Source organism: Pagrus pagrus (genome assembly GCF_965226575.1).
Source record: "Pagrus pagrus genome assembly, chromosome: 14".
NCBI lineage: Eukaryota > Metazoa > Chordata > Actinopteri > Spariformes > Sparidae > Pagrus > Pagrus pagrus.
The window spans coordinates 23150657-23176381 of NC_140198.1; the positions used below are offsets into that span (position 1 = coordinate 23150657).

Here is a 25725-nt window from a genome sequence, read left to right on the forward strand (position 1 = left end):
ATCTCCCAGGCCTTTTGATGCATAATAATTATTATTAGCTCTGAGGTTAATTGCAGCCCAAGAGAAAAAATGCTCTAATTGATAACCATAGAAAACAGACATAGCAGATAGTGATCCCTGACTGGCCAAATCCCTCCACCTTCCCTTTGTCCAGTTCTCCAGACACATGATGCTCAGCTCCATTAACCATCAGACAGCCAGAGAGCACAACCTCTCCACCACGGAGGGCACGGCGCAAGTTGTCCATCACAAATCGCTACTGGCATCTCCATTGTGGAATAGACTTACAAATCTCTCTCACTTCACTTACCTAAATGCTTTTTAGCTGCCCTGCTCTTTATCCTCTGCACTGATTCCTGCTCTTATTTTGTGGGACAGGGTAGGATACAGTGCTGCAATAGAGATGAACCTAAATGAAATAAGCACTAAAAAGGACTGTCCAATTCACTGCGAGTTAGTTTTGATGTGACACTGAGCAAATACTCAGGTTATATGGTTTGGTACAGTTAATGGTCAGCTAATGCACTCTGAATGAAGGACAAGTAGTTTTATGTGTATTAAGTACATTACAAACTGACTTTCTGGCAGAGAAGTGTCGGGAATTTGAGGGATACACACATTTTAATAAGTATGTGAGAGTTGATTTGGAAACAGTGAAAGCTTATGACAGTGATATAATAATGAAGACCATGGTTAAATGAACGCAAAAATCCAGCAGAACCTATAGCAGGATGTCAACAACTGCACGCAACAACACTTTGTCATCATTTTAACTTCCTGCTTTCTAAACTTTCCTTATCTGCATTGTTATGTTCTTGCATAAATATATGTGTTCTCCTAATATGGTGGACTGATTCAGAATATTCTTTTCAAAGAAAATACTGGAAAAAATGTGTCTCTTGAGTATGATGCCTTAACTGTAGAGAGCGTGAGCTGCAGCTGCATTCAAATGCAAATATTTTGTTGTCCACCACGTTTTCTAATTAACTTTTTCCTGTGCTGAAAGATGATTAAAGGAGGGCAGAGCAATGACAAAAAATGCTCTCCTAGGCCCGTGTCATCATCTCTCCTTCTGTGCCTGGCATCTATCCTGCTGAGTGGCGACTCTTGCAGTAATATCTTGGCAGTCACACTCTACCCAGTGGCTGCACAAGTTTCATGAGGGTGTTTTAGAGGAGCTCTCTGGTGCCACACCAGGAGCCAGGATAGAAGATTAAGTCATATTCTAGAAGTGCCACATTGGGTCTTTTTACCAGCCATGCAGGTGGGTGTCAGAGCAGACGGGGCTGTGCTCTGGAGTAGTGGCTCTCAGGGGTTGATGAAACCTGTTTGGCTCACCTGAAGGCTTTCATCCTCCTTCACCAGCTCCTTCTGGGGGAACAGGTCCTTGGCCTTGATATACTCCAGACTGGGAGGCCCTTCTTCACCCTGTTAGACACAAACACAACGCAGAGGTGGTCAGAGAAATACTTCATCATACTGTAATATACTGTAATCATTAGGAACTTATTTTTTCAAAAAGGAACACATAATAACTTGTAGCCAAATACAGATTAATAATAGCAACATCAAATCATGAGAAAAGCCAAAAAAGACTCAAAAGTTAATATTCTCAGTATTCTTACTTCACACTAGGTGTTTATCAGGTCGGTTAGCCTCTGATGTGACACATGCCAGGTGGAATTTCACAATCCCCATCAGCTAACTCACAGGCGTCACGTAGGAGATTAAATATTGACTATGAGAGATCCAAAATTATCTTTAAATAGGGCACACGTGACCTTGTTATTTTAGGTTTACCACTCGATCCTAAACAGCATTTCCCCTGGTTGATTAATATTAATGATGAAGGAAGAATGCAACTTTTCGCTTTATGTTCTGTTTGTTTTGGCACTGTGCTGGTAGTAGTGCTGGTAGGCACTGGGCATCAGATACCAAAAAGCCGCAGACTTTGTGACTGGATGTTACACTCTTAAGCAAACAAAGATACTGAGGCTTATTTTACACACTTGAGCAGTTTTTCATGAGTCATGCTCTGACATTGACTTTTCAGAGTCTGAACAATTCTTTGCAAAGGTCACCTTCGATACCCAATAACTAAATGATTCTATGACCGCGCAGGAGGACTCTGTAAACTAATTAAATGTTACGTTTTCAAGGTTGCTGATAAATTTAACATCCAAATGCAGTCTTATCTAGTTCTTATAAATGGCTGGCTAAAATTAGACTGCAACACCTCAAGAAGCAGCAGAGATCAGAGTGAGAGAGGAACAAAGAGGACAGTCAAACCTGTCCCCAGCTTACAGTGCCAGTGCCCCCCTCATACACTGAGCAAACACTTTCATTACATGTAGGTCACACTTCAATCACTGGGCACAAAGGGTACAAAGTGATCAGATGATGAAAGTGAAAAACGTGGCCTTGCTCTACAATCTCTTTTACCCAATTGTACAAAAATATTTTTCACTTATTAACAAAAGCATACCTTTAAAATGCATGTTTCCTTAAATGTGATGTTTACATGGAACATAACAATATCCACTTCTGTAATAGTCTGCATGTCGCCTCCACATCTAGCCTTTCTCTGTTCTCTCTACAGTGACTGAGTCACCTCAGTGCTTTAGGATGAACCCAGATAGGTTTCTGGCTGCCTGAACACTGCTAGCATTGCTACTCTGCTGGATCTGGCTTCTCCGTCTGAGTATGGCCGTATGTCGATGCTATTCATTAATGAAACCAGCAATAGAGTCCTGAAGAGGAGACCAGAGGGAGGCAAAATGTAGTCACGTCTCTCTCTCGCTCTTTTTCCCAGTTGACTACATCTACTGACTTAGGTTGGTCTCTTGCTAATAAAAGACTTGTGTCTCAGGACAAACCACACAGCAAAAATGTGATAAAGGATAGCAGGAAACCCCATGATGTCTCACCATGCAGACCTCATGCCATGTTTACAATCATTTCATCTGTCATCCAAAGGTCCAAGCCAGTGATTAAACCTACCACCCATTGGTAACAGATGGAGATAGTGTTCCTACAGGGATAACCCCTCCTGTACAAGTCACAAACGTGTCACCATTTGATTTCAATGGCATGGAGATCATAGTTATAGGATGGCCTAAGTATCATATTTCAGCTTCTGTCACACAAGAGCTTTGTTGACAGAGGAAAAAACAGTCTTCATCAACAATAAGGAAAAAGGGGAAGTACACATCTTTGAATTTTTTATTTTAGTATCTAAACAAGGTGTCTGAAGACATCACCTTTGGCTCTGACAACAAATAAAAGTCTTTCAATAATCAATAATTAAAATAATCAGTGGTTCCAATGCTAAATCTAGGTCTAGCAAGTACACAGAGTACAGGTGCCCTGGTCTTGGGGGACCTCAGGTGGACAGTCCTCTCCTGCTGCAGAGTTTGTAGTCAAGGCTTACTATGGATATGGAATATCTGCGAGGGACATATTAATGGGATAAGTCTGTACACAAAGCCACTCTATGTGCTACTTCTATACCATCCGTTGAAATGAATGACAGTGTTGTGGAGGTGGGTGTCAAGGCTGTGCCAATCTCAGATGTCTGGACTTCATGAGAGATGCTCTAATGTTGAGTGCATTTTAGTATTACTTTGGGCTCCATTAACTTCAAATGATGCCTTTATGTTCATGCTAAAGCTGTGTTTCCACCTCCACATTAGACACACTTTGAGGTGACGGTGAGGTGGAAGCTTCTCCTTGGTATAATGCTCCATTATTGCTTACATTATGAACATTGTTAGCCCCACTACTAGCCTTGCAATTACACCAGATAAGTAGCCTACATTTTCTACTTGAGATGCATTACATATTTGTGGCAGTTTGTAAACAAGCAGATACAACAATTTTAGATTTTAAAATAAGCTGACTCAATTGTATGAGTGCCAATACTGGATTTTATTTTCATTCAACTGCCAGCAATGGTGCTAACCAGTTGTTCACAATTTGCAGTTCTTCACCAAGTGGGAGATATTGTTGTTGTCACCAGTTCCTGATATCTCTGACTCTGAATTACAACTCAAAGGCTAATTTAAACAAGGAACACACTGCCTCCAATTCAGAAACCACCAAAAACATCTACAATGTCATCGTCCATGAACATGTTTCACTGTGGACATCAGACACCATTCAGAAGACATTGCCTGACCTTATTCCCCAATTAGTTGCTTGTAATTACAGTCTAAATGATATGACGTGAACACAGGATAACACAAACAAAGCTGTCCCACCCACCATCCCACCAAAACTCACTGTAAAAGTCTCTCTGAGAAAAAGATACTTCAGTCAAGACGGAGAGAGCCTCAATTTTAAACTGGTAACCTAGTCTGAACTTCTCAAATCCCTCTGTAATGCAACCCCACTAATCTCTTGACCCTTGACCTGCATCAGCCTTCGGCGTCCAGACTGATGAGGCAGCTGTGCATCATCAGTTGTGCTTAACTTCACCTGAGAATGAGTGGACCATGACGGTGGCCATCAGTCATTGGCATCCTGCAAGGGTCATGTCATTATAGGCTGATCTCACACACTGTTGCTGGGCAGTCTGAGCCACCAGCCTGGCACAGACGCATTCTCTCTCTTTTTTTTTTTAATAGGGAATAAAGTGTACCCTGGCCTGCCAGACAGCGGTCATAAATTACTGGAGAAGCTATGGTTATAGAACCTCCCCCAGAGAAATTCAATGCTAATCAGTTGAGAGGAATATGCATTCAATCTTGAAGCACACACACAGACACATGCATGCACACACCCTTGGTTCCTGTATGTCTTGTGCTGCATTACCTGGTAGATACTTGGCACCATTTACTCAATTCTGTTATGGAGCAGCCCTGACATTGCACTCCTCTGAGAGGAACACAGTGTACTTTAAAGGCAAAAAAACTGCTGACTAAAAGTTGTGTAGATGTTGTATTCCTCCATAAATCCATGACACAGGCTATATACACAGACTGGTTTATAATGATGCAATGGTGCTAAAGTTTATGAACAGTATAATGCCAATTTCACATTTTAAATTGTTTACCTGACAATTTCAGGGGTATTTTAAGAAGACAATAAAGGACAGAAAATGTAAAGGAGAGTAAAACAGACTGTGCTGCATTTATGCACAGACATAAGCGTAGCAGTGTTCTGAGGAGGACTTGCAGCAACTGAAACCTCTCCTGCAGACAACCTTGATACTTCAGCTTACAAAGTCCCTTCGTATGGCTGAAAACAATCGATCAAGACAGGGCTTTAAACTTGTCATTGCATTTCCAAACAAACACGAGCAATAAGGCCTCTGTTTCCATGATTTCTGGTCCTTTTCAGTGTGTCCACAACCAGACAATCAGCTTACAGAAGATTAAAAAGGAAAGAGAAATGCTCTCACTTCTAACCGACTCACAAAGATGGAGCACAGCTTGTCCTGTGCCCAACACGTTTTTGCTTCGTCACTGCTGCGAGCCTCCGCACCCTCCCCCACCTTTGCCCAACCAGCAATCAAAAAGCTAGAGCTGACAGGCATGCGCGCATACACACATACGCCTCAACACATTTCTCAAACATTAATGTCAGAGTGGATAACACATGTAATGTTTTTATGACATGTATTGCCGTAACAGTGATAGTAGAGCCTAGCTAACTTGAAAGCCCTGACTTTGCAGGTTCACAGTGTGATGTGGAGGCCTCGTTTTTAACTCACTAAAAGAAGGTTTTAATTGTCTGAAGAACATGTGGGTGAAAAACTGACTTCCAGACATTTCTGCATGTGTGTGAATGGAAAAATGAACAAATCAGGCAGGTAGAATAGGTGGAGAGATTGAAAAAGACTCTAGCACAGCCTTCATGAATAAGTGTCTGGTTGCCATGGATACAACAACCTCGTTTTAGAGGCAGAGTCCCTTTCTCTCCAAAGCTTTTGGAAACAATTTTCTGTCTTTACTCACCAGATTATTTACTTAATCTGACTGGGGCTTTGTCCTAGAGTTGTGCAGATTAGAGAACCACTACATGATGCAGAGGTGACCTCCTAAATATGTGGGGAACATGTGCTTGTATATCTGCTTTTAAGTGTCCAGTTATATTCTGAAAAGTATTTCTCCGCCGGAAATATGAAGAATGACCCCAGATGAGGTCAGGTTGTAAGAAGAGGAGGAGGGTGGATGGAAACAGAGGAGGGAAGGACAGGACAGAATGGAAATCAGTAAATATGAAATGAAAAACCACCAAGGCAAAAATATTTTTACCAGAGTTAGGCACGCTGAGTAATAGGTCAAGATCAAAAGATGGCAGAGTATGACGAATCTTTTCAAATACACTTTTCCTTCTCCCTGTCCTCTCTCCAACTATCTTAATATTTCATGGACTGCCGTGTTCTAAATGATCATTCCCATTTTAGCCTTATAACTGAGTTCTACTTGAACAGCTGAGGGAATAGGCAGGGGCAGTGTTTTCTATAAGTATGCAGAATTCATCTGAAACGTTGGAGTAACACGGAGAAGAAAACAGTTGTTTCTGCATAGGCATGCAGGGATACTGACAAAACAGCCCAAAATGCCAACTACTTTCTTATTCAAAACTGCGGTGCGGGAATTTAGCTTATAAATAAACATCCATTACATTCAAGCCCGAGCCAAACAAATTCACACAATGCCGATTAAGCCAATCAACACGAGGTAAACATGTCTGTATTTCACAGAATACCTGGGTTTTTATAAATATGGAGTCTGTTTGGGATCTTCCCACACAGTGGTTGCAATGCCTTTGACATAAACCAGCAAAGGCTGGTTTGCCAGGGATGAAGGGGGAAGCAATCATGGCAACGGAGTAGGCTACAGCAATTAGGAGTATGGCATCGTAAACACATCAACAGTGTTTATGTAATTACTCTCACTGCCAGATGGGAGAGACAACAGTTCAGTACTGCAGGTTCAAAGGTGTAATTTGTAGAATACGGCCAGAATTCAAAAGGTGGCTCAAAGAAAAACATAGGGGACAGCGTATCACCAGAGTAACTGACAACTGCTGCTATTTGCTAGCTATCCTTGGCTGTAGTTTGCTATTGTAAGCTAATTAGCTGTTGGCTCAGTTAGCCATGAAGCCAGTGGCCCTAGAGTTTACCTGGACCGAGATTTCGGATCACAGGGCAAGTCACCACGGGCGACAGGGCTTAGCTCAACTGGACTTGGCAGCCTTAGAGTGAACACGGCAGGACACCTAACTGGGACTGAACACAGCCTCCAAGACCGTCTGTTTGAAGACAGGGGACACAGTACAGAGGCGATTTACAGCTACTCTGATCGGAAATATGACTCCCAGGATGACAAGACACGGGGGGGCGGGTACAGAAGAGGTATGCAGCGGGAGGGAAGTGTCAGACATTAGCAGCGGGTGAAAACAGCGTGTAGAACCAGAATATTTTCACATCTTACTCAATAAATCGGGGCTGTATTTCGAACAAACCAGAGGTGATTGTGGAGAGAAAACCAGACTCCGTTGGTGAGTTTTAGTTTATGTCCAGTTTGAATGAAGTGTGTTTTATGTTGAGTTAACAAGGCAATTAAGCTCGTCTCAGTTCAGTAAAATAGAGAAACTTGAATTCAGACAGTGTACAGTTCTATTTTTTGTTTAGTTTGCATGATGGAGGCAAGAGTATTTTATTTCTTGGTATTTTGTGAGTTTGCTCATTTATTACACTTACAGCTGGAATATATCTGCCAGCTGCAACTATGGTGGCTATTGGACCATGACATCTTGACAGTACAAAGTGGTATTAGGAGAAAGGATGGGCCAGGGCTAGCTGGTTAGCATGCTAACTTCAGTGGACATCTCTGCAACACAACACAAAGACGTCTTTGACATAGGGCTGGGCAATATATATGATATATCATTATTGTGATATGGCTCTTCCTGGTTTTAAAGGCTGCATTATAGTAAAGTGATGTCATTTTCTAAACTTAGACTGTTCTTGTTCTTATACTTGCCTTTACCCACTTTGTCATATATATCCCTATTACTGATGATTATTGATCAGAAATCTCATGGGCTGTGTCTGAAATCATGCAGTGATTGCCGCAGTGATGTCCAAAAGTGTTTTTTCATTTCACCGATGATGCCCTGTATATAGGACTATGTAGGACTCCCAAGGTAGTCAGTGGTGAATAATTGGTGATTTCAGACACAACCACTCTGCTAGTATTTTGCTGTCATCCCCACAATATTGTTGCTAAAAATATTGTGATATTATTTTAAGACCATACCGGCCAGCCTTACTTTGACATAGGTCAACACTTCTTCATCTTCACACTTCTTCATGTTTTATACTAAAATTCTGTCCATATCTTCCAAAATGCTACTTTAAACACTATTCTTCTTAGTTAAAAGCACAACCCGCTCTGTATCATATTGATGCATTTTGTCCTAGATCTCCCTCTGTCTCACAACACATTGATTGTGTCACCTTTAGTGTAGTTCTTAGGTGAGATATTGACAAGGTGTTAGGCAGAGTGGTAAGACCCAATACCAGGACCATCACTGGTACCAGAGAGGGTGCATAAATGTATAGAGCCTAAAGCACATCCCCAAAAGCTTTTGGCTGTACTTACATCCTTAATTCATTTAGCTAGTGGAAATGATAGAATCTGAGTCATGGAAAAATCTTGACCAATTCAATTAGGCTTTTTATAGTTCCATTTGGTGCAGACAACATATCGCAGAGGGAGATTAACATGATATATTGGAGATAGAAAGAACAGTAACTGGAGATGTTTGTCTTCCACATCACAACAATTGTCATGATGATTAAAGTCAGCACAACGCTGCAGCCGTCTTTCACAGGAGAAGACTGACAGAGCTGTGGTCCACTAAAGTGACAGAGGACGTGGATACTAAATTATACAGACAGTGACGCAGAAGAGGAACTGCCGACTCAGCTGCACCACAGACATATTAAAGAGAGATCATAAATTGTGTAAAGGCCGGCCATGTCTGGTAACAAAGAAAGTGAAGAGGAAACAGCAGCTGCACTTCTGATGGTAACTTTACAACCAGTGCTTTCCATGGAAGAAGCAGTGCTGGAAATTAAAGTAGAGCTTTCCCAGCATTAGCGTGTTGTTGATTGTTAGCATCACATTGTGCAATGCTAAAATGCAAGGAATCAATAGATGCTGTCTCATTACAGTAGGTCTAAGCTCTGAATCTTCGAGGTGAGGCACAATACACTGATTTCTACTTTTTCTATTTTCTACTTTACTAGTATCATTTTAACTGATTCCCATTAGGTGTACTGTGTATTGCTATTTTCTGATCATCTTTAGCCATACTAGCAGCATGGCTCTATGGATGGAAATGTTGGTCTGTTGATCTGTCAGACCACTGTGGTCTAGACTGAAGTATCTCTATTAGATGGACTGCCTTCAAATGTTTTACAGACATTCATGGTCCCCAGAGGTTGAATCTTGGTGACTCTGGTGATTCCCTGTCTTTTAATCTAGCACCACCAGAAGTTTCAGTTACTTATCCAGTGAATTATCTAAATATCTACTGAATGGATAGGCATTACATGTACGGACATTCTTGGTAGCCATATGATAAATTATAGACTTTGGTGATTCCCCAACTTTTCCTCTAGCGTCATCATGAGGATGACATTTGTAGTTTTGACTGTAATATCTCAACTACTGTATGGATTGCTGTGATACTCTGTACACATATTCATGGCTCACTCAGTATGAATTGCAATAACTTTGGTGATTCCTTAGAGTTCAATTTAGCGCCATCATCAGGCTTAATTTTAGATTAGTCTAATACTTCCATCAACATCAGCTGTACTTTGTATTTATGCTAATTAGCAAATGTAAGCATGCTAACATGCTAAAATAATATGGTCAATGTGGTAAACATCATACCTGCTAAACACCAGCACGTTAGCATTATCATTGTGTTCATGTTAGCATGCTGATGTTAGCATTTAGCTCAAAGCACCAGTGTGCTGAAATGCAGTCTCACATCATGTGGGTTGCTGACCATCTTTGAACAAAGGAGGTGGCCTACGACATTACTTATCACCCACCTACAATGCAGTACTGACCTCCCCAGACAGCTTAACAACCATTCACACCTGGGCTCACCTAGCCCTAGCAACCCACATGAAGTTGGGTCAACGAACCACAAGTGGCCCTAACGACTCTGAAACTCAGAGCTCACACGTGTCCTTAATGACTCTGTAAGGACACTCCCACACAGAGTTTAAAAGCCTTTAACTCCCCTCCAGTTACTTAGAACTGAAGAAGCCTCTTGGATGAGAGGTGAAACGTCTTCAAGAAACTGAAACAAGTCCAGTTGCCAAAGATACAGCACTTAGAATTACCAACACCTGGATGACTGAGAACCTTCATCAACATAAAGACAAAAACCTCCCGAAAAGTTTTGAAACTCCAATATTATATTTAATGGACCAATGATATGGGAAGGCTTGCAGGTGAATGTTAAACAATTTAATGCTTAGTTAAAAAATAGATTTCCTTAAAGTTAGGTATTAATTGGGCCAGCCAGTGGATTGTGGACCTCACTGAAAGGTCAGGGGTTAATTTAAGCTGAGGGACATGAGGCTAAGACCACCCAGTGTTGTTCCTAAACTGTCAACCTTTTCACCACTCTCTCTCAAGATGCCAAGTGATAGAAACACCTGTTCGACATCAGTCATCGGCCCATATCTCCTGTACATCTCAACACAACAAACTGCTAAATGCAGTCCTCCACTGCAGTGAACACACTTCACCGCTCTAAGGCTGGATCAGCGACTGCACAATGTGTTCCCTCTCAGCAGCACTCACATTTTACACGCTTCACTCCTGACAGGCCCTCTCTCTCCTCCCTGCCAATCAACATACCGGCAGCTCAAAGCCCTCCATGCGACAGAGGTGAGTGATGAGAGTAATAAAGTAGCTTTTCATCATCACATGCATGAGAAGACACTGAGGTAATTCAATTATTTGTATGTGAAGTGTGGACTCGGTGTTGGTTCCTTGCTAAGAACCGCAGCGCTCACGTGTATCGACCAACACCCCCCACCCCCCCACCCCCCTCCGATAGGCCGGCAGGCGCACACAAGCAGGCGAGTTGGGGAGGGCTCTCATACACACCCATCACAAACCAGACTCGCAAACAAAAACGAACATCCAAAATAAAAGCCTGTGGACTTACAAAGCAGTTGAGCATGGAGCAGGACACCCTTCCTGCGAGGCTCATGTCGAGGAGAGGCAGGGCTGTGCCTGAATGACACGCAGCCTGTAGAGCAGCAGCACGACCAGAGCACGAGGAGCCGGCATAACCATTCTTCTCCCAGCCGGAGCCTCTCCACCCCTCGTCCGCTCCGAACCCCTCTGCCCGCAGCCCCTCTGCCGCCCTCCCACCTTTTGCACGTTCCCCCCTTCTCAAGAGGTGCTGTGGGACAACACGCCAGTCCCAGCTCTCATTCAGGAACCCACCCCACCCCCCCCACCGCTCCCAGAGTGGGATGAGAGAGCACGCTGGTGTCTGAAGAGAGCCCCTGTTGCACTGCTGAGACGGGCAGAATAGTCCATAAAGATGCAAACAAGAGCAGCGGTCCACGCGATCAGCTGAGTTAGTACTGAAGGGAAAGCAAAAGTGATGAAGTGACTGCAGATGTACCTTCCCGACTGTAGCGAATGGATGGGGGGAAACTGCGAGAAGGGAGAGCAGGAGAGAAAGGAAGACAGAGGGAACTGCCTGATGCTAAGCTCCACCCCCTCTGCATGCGCATCCACCTCCCTCTCTCACATTCACATGCTCACATTTCTCCCCTTGTCTCCCTCTCATCTCACACTCCTCCCCCCACTCCCTCCTTGTTCACCCTTCACCGACATCTCCTAATAAATATGCTTCTCCCTCAGCAACGAGGCGGTAAAGCCTTGAGCGTACCGCCGGCATCCAGAAGATGCTTCGACTGCCATGCATGCACCATCTGACATCAACCGCAGTGTACTGTGGCTCTTTCCCAAGCACACATACTGCACGCTGAGCACATAACACAACCTGAAGCAAACTCATACACACAGACGGAGCAGAGAGACACCCCAGAGAGACACCCCATCCAGTGGTTGGACAGCGTCCCATCACAAAACCGTTGCATTGGCAGCAATTGATCTAGTGCAGGAGAAAAATGTGTGGCAGAGGACAGAGGAGGGAGGGTGCTGAGGAGAGAGAGTCTATGCGGAGATCTTCAGTGACACAGCAATATACACAAATTCTTCCTTCCCTGTGTCTCTGAGTTTCTTCTTTGCACCGTCCAACACAAGTGCAGTACATCTAGCATTCAGCTGCAGCACCTTTCCTGCGCTTAAAGTCAGCGAAGGTCACTGGATGGATACGGTGTACACAGTGTTACGTATACTACAGGGGGGACACACAGCCCTTCCCCCCTTCTTACCACAACCTCCTCCCTGCCAGAGTCATGACAGCCACTTGCCTTCAGCTGTATGACCCCACATTATGTAACACGTATAGCATAGTACACACAGCATAGGCTGGATGCACAGCGCAGCACTATTAAAATAGGATTAATTTTACTGGGGGAGGGGCTCTAATGTAATGTGGACATGGTGGGGCTTCATTTGAACGGGATGAATTTTCACAGGGGGGTGAGGTGATTGTAATTAATCCATGTAAAGCAACCTTCCAAAACAAGTATGGTTTTCCACTTGACCCCAGTATAAGATGTATTAGATGTCTGACGATTTGAATCTGGCTCGGAGAAACATGTTTCACATTCAGACTTCTTCATGACTGCCAGTGCCAGAAATAAAAGCCTGTTGGAGAGCTGTGATACAGGCTGTACCTACTAGTAGGCAAGTATTCCAACTCCAGGCTAAAAAGGACTGAATACATACTGCTACTGTTATTATTAGCAGCAGGTAGTACATTTTATCATCACCACAAGGAAGCTCCTCTGTGCTATTAGCTACAATGTGACCAGAATAGTGTGAGCGTTGTATCTCTTTAATTCCAGGCCATCAGACTAACTTCTCACACCGGTTGCACTAGTGCGCCTAACTTTTTCATTTAGGTGCACCAGCACACAATGTAGGTGCACCCAGACAATACAGTTCAATTACATTTTTTAGCACATTATTTTAATGATTGTTAGGAGGAATAAAGATGCAAATACATGTTTTTCTTCATTTAAATCACAGCACACACAATAAGAAATGGTGATAACTTCAACTGTTAAAATGAAAATAAAATACTAAATAAGGTATAATCTGCTAAATTTCAGGCGCACAAGTGCGACCAATGAAAATGTTAACTCACACTGTTGTGTTTAGTTCATTTATACAGGAAAAAGGGTATCTATCATCTTTATAAAATTACTGCCATCAGCAAAAAGCAAAACCTAGATCGTCTTTTATAGTAGGCAGGCAAACAAAAAACGACATGTATACCGACTTGAGAGACAATTCAGGTTTCTGGTGCATTGAAAATACAGATACCGCAGAAACAAATACAGGACATCCCCCAGTAAATAATAATCCAGAATGGATAAACGTTTCAAATCACAAGGATGTAGTTATATAACAGCAAGACTTTCCAGCATGTCATTTAACCTCTGGGCTTCAACATGTTTTCCCTGCGCATCCATCAGCTGCTGCTCTGAGCGCAATATCTCCTGAAGGTCTGTAACTATTCTGTACGAAAACTGAAATCAGTTGTAACTGCATTAGGTTTTAATTACAAAAAAACATTTGGCACTTTTATCTTAACATTACAGATTTGCTAGTTTAACCTAAGTGTATTTGAGCAAAAAAAGTTGAATATTTATCCAGCTTCCATTGTACAAATAATAGTACAGCTGTAAGCGAAACGTATATACAGCTGTCTGTGCACAACTGTGTTTGAAAATTTGCTGATTTAATAGAAACCATCAAAATATCGCACACTACATACTACTAATAATAATAATTTCTAGGTTAATATAATCAAAAAGGCACATTCAAAATGGACCTTTTTGAACATAAAAACATTTAAATGTCCATTTAAATTTTTTTTTCACTACTTTTTAATTGCCTAGTGTGAATTTTCTTTCAACTTGTATCTTTAGTAGGTCTATGCATTAGGAGGGAGAGCTTCATGCTGTAGGAGGCATGACGCATTGTACTCGTATGCAGTACGACTTCCATCTCATTAGGTAAATGGACTCTTGCATCTGCTTCTAGAAAATGCACTTCCACAAATCAAGCAGAGCCTTACAGCAAATCATTTTCATGTCACATGGTAAACCTGTGACTCTTTATATTCATTTCTCTAAAGTGAAAATAGAAGTGAAATAAAGTATTGTGCATTGCAGCTAAGCCCAAATATATCAGCAGATCAATCTTTCCTGGTATATGAGTTTAACTGTTTACCATACACAAATGCTTGAGTGAGCTGTCATAGTGAGTAAGAGCCAGAATAATGTACAGTGTAGAAGTTATGCCCGCTTCTCTGTCATGTGATGCTGTGTGACAGAAAATCACTCAGCAGCACCTGGAGTGTTTATTTCTTTGGCAGCAGCCCAATGATTAAGACTTCTCATATCTCGGAAGTGCAAGCTCATCAGGTTTGGAAGTGTGGAGGGCTTTCCCCGGATGAGATTAGCGGACTATACAATAACTTTTAACTCTTTACTGAGGCTTTGAACAACCTCAGCAGGTATACCTTTAAAAATGAAGTATGTTTAGACAGAGCATAGTTTCTGTGTGAATAAAGTTGTAGTAATACTTCTGTTTATATTTGTAACATTGAACCTTCGGACATGTAAAGCTAAGGCTTTCAAATCAGTTATCCACAGAAAAATAAAATCTGGATGCACATTTTTAGGAATTTCTGAATATTGTGACCTAATTCATGATGAGTGGGTCCACAGTCCAAACACTGGGCTTCAAATTCCCCCTCTTTGCCTGCCCAGCCCCGACTGAACCAGCCGCAAAACTGAACACCAGATTTGGCCTCTTGTGTCTGAAGTTTTATTTTAGGAAAGGAGGGCAGCGAGTCACCAACGCAGAGTGTCAGCCTACATGTTGACACACAGCTATAGAAGTGGGATATGAATAAGATATGACGTACGGGAAGTTAATGGGGCTAAATGTGGTTTTAAGTGTCTGTAAACTGATGTAGTTATTAATACATACATTTTACAATTTAAAACCATAGAAGTCATTACTATTTACTTTTATGCAATCTTTCCAACCTTTTTACAATAATTTGGTAAGTAAAATAATTACAGCATACTGGACCTATATGAAAGAAGTGTTTGTTACAGTTAACTGTGGCAACTCTGGCCTTTTAGCCTGAAGCAGGACTTAGCTTAATACGATGCATTTATAGCAATAACATGTAGTCTGTCCAGTATACTCACTACTAAGTCCAGTATACTCACTACTAAACATGCATTAGTTCTGGTCAACAGGTTCTGATAAGAAGACACACACAGCAGTGAACAAAACGACAAAGTTACCATTATTTGAAGCGCATGTAAAGGTGGAACAGGGAACCAGACACTGAGAGCCAGACTTCAGGAACCAGAGCAGAGTCAAACAATGCTAAGCACAAGACCCTTCAAAAAGAGCCACAGTCAAATCATTAACAACAACCTGGAATGAACCCAGTGGCTTAACTACCTCTGGTGTCTAGTCAGTGTTTTGAAAAAATACATAAAAGCACACATACAGGTGCTTTGATTCTTACATAAGCAGGTGACATCATATGGGGCAGTGACACAGAAACACAAACTCTTCTCGCAAGTTCTGCACAACCACAACAAGGTAGCATTACAATGCATTGCGAGTACTGAGGGCAGAGTAAAACAATCCCATTGTCCCCGTTTCCATGCTCGCATTATCCTGCTAACAATACGGAAGCATAAGTGGACAACAGCATGAACTCAATACTTCCTGTTCCGTTCCAGTGAAAAAGCGGGAGGCTGGGAAGCAATTAAACGCCGCTTCACAAGACAGGATTAAAGGCATCATATTACCTGTGGAACAAACTGCTGGAACAAATGTCTCACTATTCCAGCTGAGAAAATAACCCTTAGATCAACAGCAACTGAGAACAGATAGATATATCATTAGCTGTTTAGCAGTTTCTATGTTTATACATTTTATACCATGCACATATAAAATAACTTCATATTCATGTTGCACAAATAGGACACATGTCTGTGCATCAATCATAGAGTAACTTGACTTCAAATATGGGCTTTGCTGATCTCAAGTGAACTTTTCACCTGCTGCGGTAGAAGGATTCAAGGGTGTTTTTAATACACCTGAGATCACTGGTGAGTCATGTTACACGTGCAACAGAGCACACTTCTGACCACGCCCAAAAGGCAACAAGCTAAGCAAGTAAAAAAAAAGCTTTTCAGAAATGTATGAAGCTGAACTTCCGACACAGGACAAGCTGAAGTCTGCGTTCTCATTTTACGTGCTTCGGTGGGCACATTATTTGTTCATCAGTCCCGCCATCAATTAAGCCCAGAGCTCGACTGTGTGTCCCATAAAAAGGCTGAGAGCTGGGCAGCCGGCCATGGTGGCATTCTGTGGAACCAGTTGACCAGAACCTCGGGACACACATCCTCCTGTTACACTTCCTATTTCTGTCCCATAAAAGCTGCAACCATTAGTCTCAAGATGAATCTGTCATGCCATTCATCTGGTCACTGCTTCCCCCCTCTTATTTCGCTGTCTGTCGCTGAAGTACATTTACCCTACGTTCACTGAGAAAAAGCAAAAGGACAGGCTATCATGTGGCCTGGGCTCTCCCAAAATTACAACATTTACAAGATACTATTACAAGATACAGTATTTTCTATTTCTTTGCTAAAAATGCAGAAGAATAAGCATTTAACATCTAATTTAAGAAGCCTGGTGTTTCAAAGCAGATCCAGGGCTCCAGACCGTGACCTTTAAGATGTATTTTGCAACCATTTTTAGAGACAGTGAAACTAACTAGGAGCACCTGTACGACAAACAAACATACCCCCGTGATTTTGTTTTTTGAAATCATCAGCAATATAAAAAAAAAATAATCAGTGACTCAGCTGTCACTCTGTTTGTCTGTTATAGAGAATTCAGTCTGCAGTTTAGACACTTGACTGATAAAGCAGAAAATTATAGAGCAACACTTCACTTTATGACTTTTTCTTTAAATCAAAACAGAACATTACGAACAGATTAATCAGTATTACAGTCAAGATGGAAATAACACAAATGCATTGCAGAACATGTTGATTTAAGTGGTGTGCTGGTGCTCTTAAAGGTTTTAGTATGGGGGCACCAGTGCTACTAGAGAATAAAGTTGGTCTGGAGCCCTGACATTTCTTCAGCAAAGAGGAATAGAGCACTTCAGTCAAAGTCAAGCCATTGTTAACATATGTACTTTATAATTACTGTAAAATAAAATGCACAGCTTGCATGGCTCATTTGAAATGCAATTAGAGTTGTGTGACCTACAAATAGTCCTGCATCTCCCTTGTTGTGTTCACTATGCTTCAGTATAATTACAACCTTCAGGCCCACGACTGTAGCAAAACAAACCACTGCTTGTCTCACGTACAGTAAAAGCTGTGACTCAGCATTTCCTAAGATTCCCTGGGATCAACAAAGGTGCATGTAGAAACCTGAGCAATACAACTATGTCTTCATATTTGTGCACAGATTACTGTCATGATAATGTTACATAAAACAATTGGTTTGGCCTCAGAGCTGAGTAGCCAGTAGCATCCACTAGAGGGCAATCAGTAGATAAATGGACAGATCTCAGTTCACTAGCAGAGCAATACCTTTGTCATCAGCTTAAGCCTCTTATTTCACATTTTGGCCATATAGCTGAGGTTTACATTCAGTATTATGATCACAGAGTAAGCATGCTCAGGGACACATGCATTCAATAATTTGAACTGTCACATATCGCCATTAGCTTCTTCATGTAAATAGGAAGTTAATCAGGTGCGGATGTGTAAAGAGCTGTACAGGAGTCATGTGGCAGGAAGCTACATCAAAGACCTGTAACATCTGTAACTTGCTACACAGCACTTTTACTGATGTAGCAGCACGTTCTTGAATGACACAAACAGTGCAATAAAGTTGTGACCCTGCTGAGGAAACTACTACTGGGACGGAGAGAGATGCTGCCAGAGGATGATCTACTCTCACTCACTCAAATTGGTCGGCCATTAATCCCCATTTAGGCTGAATTCTTATATCCAGTTATTTGTTTGCATATTTGTTCATCCAGACGGCTCCCCGCCTCCCTCTGTGCAGGAAACACACACAACCAGTAGGAGTTTGTTTGTTTATTTATTTAACTCTGATTAGCTACTGTATTAAAACTGTAGCAATACTGCGACAACTATTTGATCCCTCGTGGGCTTCCCACCCAAAACCATGGCCAAACGTGAAAAAAGAAACAAAATTGTAATTTTGTTTTCTTTTAAATGTAAGGCTGATTACTCATTGAATTTGCTTATCATAATCTAACAAACATGATTTTTAATTGTATTGCTATTTAATAAACAAGCGCAAAATGGCTAGTAAATATTTACATTTTACAGCCACTCAGTTGCTTTCATTTTCTTTTTTCTGCTGGTGAATGAAGCAAATGTACCAGCTGCTTGCATATTACCCAGCATTTGTCTGGCTAATTGTATGCCCTGTTCTTGTTCTTCCTATAGACCAGTTTTATTATAGTTCTTAGAAAAAAAGAAGACTTAAAAAAAAATCAGATATTGGAATTGGACAAGAAAACTGCAATCGATGCATCTCTAAAAGCAACATATATGATAACTGCTATGAAACAAAAAAATAAGACGTGGACAATTAATTACCAGGGAATCCCGAAAATCACGTGTTAAAAAAGTGTTATAAAGTCACAAAAGTTTGAGTGCTTGAGTGGCACATTCTGTTGTCAAACATGTTGCAACACCTTGCACTCTGTTTAGGCCTGTCAGAGTATTGTGCCATTTCCTGTTTGAGAGTGAAAAAGTCCCAACTTGTCATTTTGCCTTCAGAGAGCATGTTGAGAGTTCAGAGAGGCACCTACCAGGAATCTAAGCAGAATATATACAGCATTTATAAACACAACAGTCCCCTCCCCAGCAGTGTGATTGGCTCACCATGCTGCCAGCCAGTGCTGTAGACAGTCGGTTTGGGCGCTCCTCTTCAGATCCCTCCCTCTCCTCCCGTCTACTGGGCTCCTCTCTGCCAGCAATGGCTCCTGCCAACATAAAAACACACTACGTTCAGACATGGGGTGTGTGTGTGTGTGTGTGTGTGTGTGGGCGGTTGTGGAGTGTGTGTGATTGCGCAAATGGCTGGATTCCAAAGAATAACCTTCCTTGGTCTAAAGTACGGCAAGTAGGATAAAAGCTGACACTAAAATAATAAAATATCATTGTTGGAGAAGTAGACTATGTATCTACTTTACATTTTATCATTCAGTCTCCTACCACTGCTAAAACCCAACGATTCAATGCTTGCAGAAGAGTATGTCTGCTTGAGACAAGACGTGCTCGCTATACATAAGGTCAAGTCAGTGTAAATAAACACTGCACACATGTAGTGCTGCAGACAGACAAGCAGACACATGCATGAAGCCTGACGCCACGTTGGAAACCTTGGAGCAGAATGGCTGACCTGATATGACCTGACCTGAGGAGAGAAACTCTGATTTACAGGAAATGCAAACTCAACATTCTGCATCTGATTATCAGCAGCCAAACAGATAAGTGCAGAAGAAGTAAGCAGCAGAAGTGTACAAACTCCAAGACTCTTCTACACAACCAACACCTAACAGTGTTCCAGCTGGCACGCTGAGGTGGATCTTCAAACAACATCACCGAGAGGTTCTGAAATTACTCCTAGGACTGGATATCTAAACAGAGCTGTGCGCTGCTACAGTGGTTGCACACACGATAGAGCAACAAATTTAAACACTGACAATAAATATAGAGTGAGCAGTCTGAAACCAAACACTCGATGCACTAAATAAGTGCATGAAAAGTAACACTCTCATACTGCACTGCCTTCTCTTCCTGTGCATATGTAAGCTCAGTCAGGAAACTCAGTGTAGGTTTACTATAAAAGAGACACACACACACACACACACACACACACACACACACACACACAAACACACAACACAGCTAGACAAAACACGGACACAGCATTCACTTCCTTGTCCTTAAGACTAGACTAAACTACCAACACACTGATTACAAGGACACAACTTAGAAATGGATTAAAGTTGTCGCTGTCTCATTTTACTACACTTTTTTTCCAGACACACCCCCTTTTGCACACAGCTCCACAAACAGAAAAAAAACTACTCTCAACTTACAAAATACTGCTGCCAAAGTAGGCTTCTCTTACCTGTACAATGTGCAGAATCCCAAAACCTTTAAAAAGTTGAACTTTTGTCTATCTCTAAAGGTTGAATTAAAGCTCAGTGCTTTGCAAAGTAGCAGTAGTCTCCGTCTCCCAAACACATACTGGTTGTAATGCAGTGCATGACATACCTTCCTCACTCCCTCCCTCCCTCGCTCTGTCTCTATTGCTTACTCTTTCTCCCTCCCACTCTCTTAGTGCCAGGCTCTCAAAGTGAAAGAAGCCATACTACAGGGCACGGACTTTCTACATTACACCCACCTCCACTCGTGACTCATTTTTATCAGAAGGGACAGCTTGTATTGCTGGTCGCTCATAAATATAGAAATTAGTAGATGTAAGATACCACTTGATTGTTTTGAAACAGGTTCAATATAACACTTAATGCAAGATGAGTCACCTACTGATGATAGTGTCGGGCAATTTAAGTATTCAAAAAGAATGTGTAATAAAAATGTAAATGTAATGTGGTGTAACTTAAAACAAGGCCAATCATTAACAGTTACACACAAATTTGGCAGTGAAATGATTGTGTAAAGGAAGTAAGGGGACCAAACCTTTAAATGTTTCTCTGAAAAACCATTTCTCCTTTTTATATCTGAGAAAAGAACCACAATCATCTCAAAAGTTAAGTTCTGCCAAACACAAGCCTCAAAAAGAAATCTGAGAAAGTATTCAATGCCAGCTTGCAAAACTTTCAATATTCAATGCTATGGACACATTTAGGTCAGAATAAAAAAAACAAGGTTAAAACAAGGCCAATCATTAACAGTTACACACAAATTTGGCAGTGAAATGATTGTGTAAAGGAAGTAAGGGGACCAAACCTTTAAAGCTCGATTATTTGATGATTTGGCCACTTGTTGGACAAAGACCTTGACCACAACCTGACATATAATTGTCTTTAAAGTTGTGGTGGCTAACATGTTAGCTTACAATTGCTAATTTCCACAACTCTGCCGAGTAGGTTTGGCTTTCACCCTTGTCCATTTGTTTGTTGGTTGGTTGGTTTGTCAGCAGGATTATACAAAAACTACTGAAGGGATTTACATTAAACTTGGACGGAGGATGGGTCTCAGCCCAGAACAGACCCTATTAACTTTTGGTACAGATACGGATAAAAGGACGGGTCCTGGAATTTTTCTTACTTTCTTTAACATTTCGAGATAGTGCATTTCTCAGGGAATAACGTATGGATCTGGATGAAAATCAGGTGTATTTAGGTGCCTGGTATCCATGAGCGAGTATCCATGAAAGAGTCTTTTTCCAACGGGTAAACTGTAAGAAATAGGGTTAGATACCCGCAGCTACCACCAATGTGCAGCCGAGATGACAGGAATTCAGAAAGGTAATAACAGTGATAAGGCTTGATTGAATTTAAATGGAATTTAGGGCCTACATGGAGGTACAGTTGGGTCCGGAGATATCTCGATTATTTCATTTCAAATCCATTAGGGTAGCGTACAGGGCCAAAATTATGAAAATTGTGTCACTGTCCAAATATTTCCGGACCTAACTGTATGTGCTTTAATGACTTCCATTCCAGTTTCAACCTATTGTGTTTCTGGACACCTGATGAATGTAAGTATAATATTTACTCTCCTTTTTTGCTCTGATTTGGATTTAGCCAACCCCTGAGAAAAATATCTGGATGTTAAGTGCTCATTGCTCACTTTGTTTGCAGTTTGGCGCTGGTTACAGCTCATGTACAGTGGGTTGATCAGACCGTGTTGACTGTTACAGCTGCGTACTGCTGCAGGAAACAGGGCTGATGAGAGAGATGAGACTGAACCATACAGTACGATTGTCGACTACAGAAGCAAAACAATGGGCCAAAGGGACAAAAGCCTGGCAGCTCTACAGAGGCAGCAACATGCAACTCTGCATGTTAGCCACCCAATTAGTTCACTTTATTATTAATCATCTATGTTTAAAAACATCTATAGGCTGATAATATTTCTCAAATAGCTCTACTGGCACCATTTATCAGTCTGCTTATCAGGTTTTCTAAAAACAATTTTATGAAATGAAAAGCATTGTTTTTTTTTTCTGTCAAGACGAGTCCACAATTTGGTTTATAAACTCATTCCCTCCAGTCATTCACTCTTTCTGCATACTGGCAATTTATTTTTATGATTTATTCATTCATTTATATAACTTATTTTTTTGAGTAGCATGACAGCACAATAATTATAATTTTATTATACAATCTTGTGTATTGATAATTAAATTGAATCCTGAATCTTTTGATGCACAGACTGCAACAGCCTGTCTGTGATAATTCTGCTTTTACAGAGGTTTAATGACGTCAATTCAACACACTGATCACATGTTTGCAATGACTTCTTCAATCTGACACCTGTTTAAAGGAAATGCTTGTGACAATAAATAATACACTGGAGGCTGCAGCTGGGGTGTTGTCATTTTCACAGGGAGATATTTTTGAACACACGTATGATGTCTTGTCAAGAAAAACAGAAATTAAATTCCACAAACGGTGGGGTGTATACTTGTGAATGAAAAGTGTTACTAATAACTCCAGGTACCTTCCACACCTTCCTTTGTACTGATAAAATACCTCAGTACCACAGCTATAAGTTATCTAATAGCTTACTCTGAAGACAAAAACATGTTTCTCTGAAAAACCATTTCTCCTTTTTATATCTGAGAAAAGAACCACAATCATCTCAAAAGTTAAGTTCTGCCAAACACAAGCCTCAAAAAGAAATCTGAGAAAGTATTCAATGCCAGCTTGCAAAACTTTCAATATTCAATGCTATGGACACATTTAGGTCAGAATAAAAAAATAAAATTTTTCAAATGCCACACAAATTGGCTTGATGTTAAGTTTGGGCTTTTGAGGATAGCAGAGCTGGCAGCTACTTCAGGAGCAGGTGGTAAACTGAGTGGGAGGACTGAGCAGTCAAGTTATTGCAACAAAGATAAGACTGAAGGGTGTGTGAACAGAGGGGGGAGGGAGATGGTCCGGAGAAGATATAGGAGGCCTCATGTCCTCTAATGAAGCCAAGCTTTTTTTTATGAGAAACATTAGTTGCTGCACTGTACTTACAGCTTAAAGACTTCATCTCCACAGATTGCTTCTTAATGTCAATCAGCACTTTAGAGAAGTGTGGCAACCAACAACTATTCATAAAATGTTGAAAAATTATGAAAAATGCTTGCCACAATTTCCTAGAGCCCAAAATGAAGTCTTCAAATTGCTTCTTTGGTCAACCATCAGTCCAAAACCCAAAGACTGTTCATCTACTTTCATGAAAAACAAAGAAAAGCAGCAAATTCTGATATTTAAGAGGCTGGAACAAGCAATTTTTAAGACATTTTATACTCGAAAAATGACTGAAGCAACTAATCGATTACGTTGGCAACTAATACATTTTCGATCAGTTTGTTGACGAATCAATTAATTGTTGTGGCTCTAAAAATATCACATCTGGTTGGTAAAGTTGAACTGGTGAGTATACTACAAGGTGTGAAATAATAAGTGTTTGTCAGAGTGCGCTGTATGTTTCTACATTCTTATCGGTAATCATAGAAGGAAATGTCTATGTGGTTCTAGAGGGATGATGTTTGTAGTTAAAGCTAGGGGTGGAAGAATATGACATTTTAATGCAGATCACGATAAAAACCCTCAGGATGAGTTGACCGTAGGGAATTCCCATTATCGGGATAATCGTGAATCTCGTCACATCAGTGATTTTAAAAAGCTACCTACATTGATTTCCTGATTTATATTGATTTGCCAGCAGGAGAAGCAAGCATCTTTCCAGTCATTCCAAATAAGTCCGTCAACGCAGCTGAAGCACGGTTTGCCCATTTTATCAAGAGTGTTTTTGTAAACGTGTCATAAAAAACACGACTGAAGACAAGATAATCAGTTTTCTCATTTCAGTCATATCATTCAGTTGTGTTCAATGTGTAAATCCAGTAGCTTTTACTTCACATTATATTTGATCACAACGTCGCCTATCGGTCATTACAAAATAAAGTGTTCCTAGGATGATGCAGCCACACAATCCAGTGATGATTACAGTAAATACTTAAACTGATAAAGACACTCATGCTGAATCAAATCTACAGAAAATAAATCATACATTTTGATCATCAATTTATCGTTGACCAGGTAATTTATCAAGCAACAAGGCAAAAGATTTTATATTGGGATCATCAACTGTGAAGATGTGCTGCTCGTCTTTGTGGTATTCAATATGTTTCCACTTTTTTAATAGACCAAATGACTAATATGGAAAATAATCAGCAAATGAATACATTCTGAAAATAACACTTAGTTGTATTTACATTTTTAAATACATTTGAATGCCCAGTACATCATTTAACCATAAAAAATGGCAGGTGTAACTCGAGAGCAGAGATGTTGAGGAGAAACACTGCAATTAGTTGTCAAATATATCAAGTACTTATTATAGTGAGGAATATTAAGTAACAGGATGCCTTCTGCAAAACCAGTTTCTCTTCCTCATGAGAGTAAAAACAAATTTCCAGCCCCGTGGGGATTTCATGGTGCTTCCCTCTGATCAGAAGAACAATTGACCCAACCACATATTTCCAGCCATGCCGGTAAAATGTTCAGCTCCGCCAGAGCAGTGAATAACAGGTGCTCCGTGTGACTCGTGACAACACAACAGGTGTGGTCGTGTGATAACAGAGATAAAGTTTAACGACATGTAAGGTGAAAGTGAAAGTGGATGGCAGCCTCGCCAAAGACTGGCACATTGCTCGGAGGCGACTAGTTTAGTCAAACCGAAAGTGTGTGTATGTGTATGTGCTGTGTTTGCAAACGTTAGCATCGTGCTAGCTGCCGGATAGCAACACTACGGGAGGCTGGCGCGTCAAATTCGCTCATTCGCAAACCGAAAACGACAAAACGGCTCAAGGTTCACACGTCACACACAAGTATGACAGCCTGAGAACATGTCACACACAATACATTATCTACAAGTTACTTAATTTTGAAGAATAAATCGAGTTACTCACTCAGAAAGAATCAGCTGACACAACGGTGACTCAGTAGACTACACGACTTCCGCATTCTTGTGTGATGACAACAGCGCTAGCCAATAGTCACGAAGGAAACTGAACGTTGTAAACCAATGGCGCTGCAGAACACGCGCCGGCCAATGAGGATTTACAACAGTCAGGCGAATGAATCGCACACACCCACAGAGGAGCCAATCAGGTGCCACGCGGCTCCAAAAGCGCACCAATAGAAAATCACAGCGCGGCACAAACTGGATCC

At 41.2% G+C, this 25725-nt stretch overlaps 1 protein-coding gene across 4 annotated transcripts in view; it reads right to left on the reverse strand.

Annotated features, from left to right (window-relative positions):
- mtmr4 (myotubularin related protein 4) overlaps positions 1 to 25512 on the reverse strand; it is a 45780-nt gene extending 20268 nt beyond the window's left edge. Inside the window, exons 1-3 of one of the 4 annotated variants that reach the window (XM_084374443.1) lie at positions 25464 to 25512; positions 19181 to 19281; positions 1339 to 1428 (exon numbers count right to left, since the gene is read on the reverse strand). In XM_084374443.1, coding sequence (XP_084230569.1) covers positions 1339 to 1428; positions 19181 to 19183 — 93 coding nt within the window. In that variant the 5' untranslated portion in view covers positions 19184 to 19281; positions 25464 to 25512. Of the gene's footprint in view, positions 1 to 1338; positions 1429 to 11214; positions 11406 to 19180; positions 19282 to 20435; positions 20544 to 25463 lie in introns of those variants that run through there. The other 3 variants (XM_084374444.1, XM_084374441.1, XM_084374442.1) reach the window with 3 other exon arrangements.
- Between the last annotated feature and the right edge of the window lie 213 nt (positions 25513 to 25725).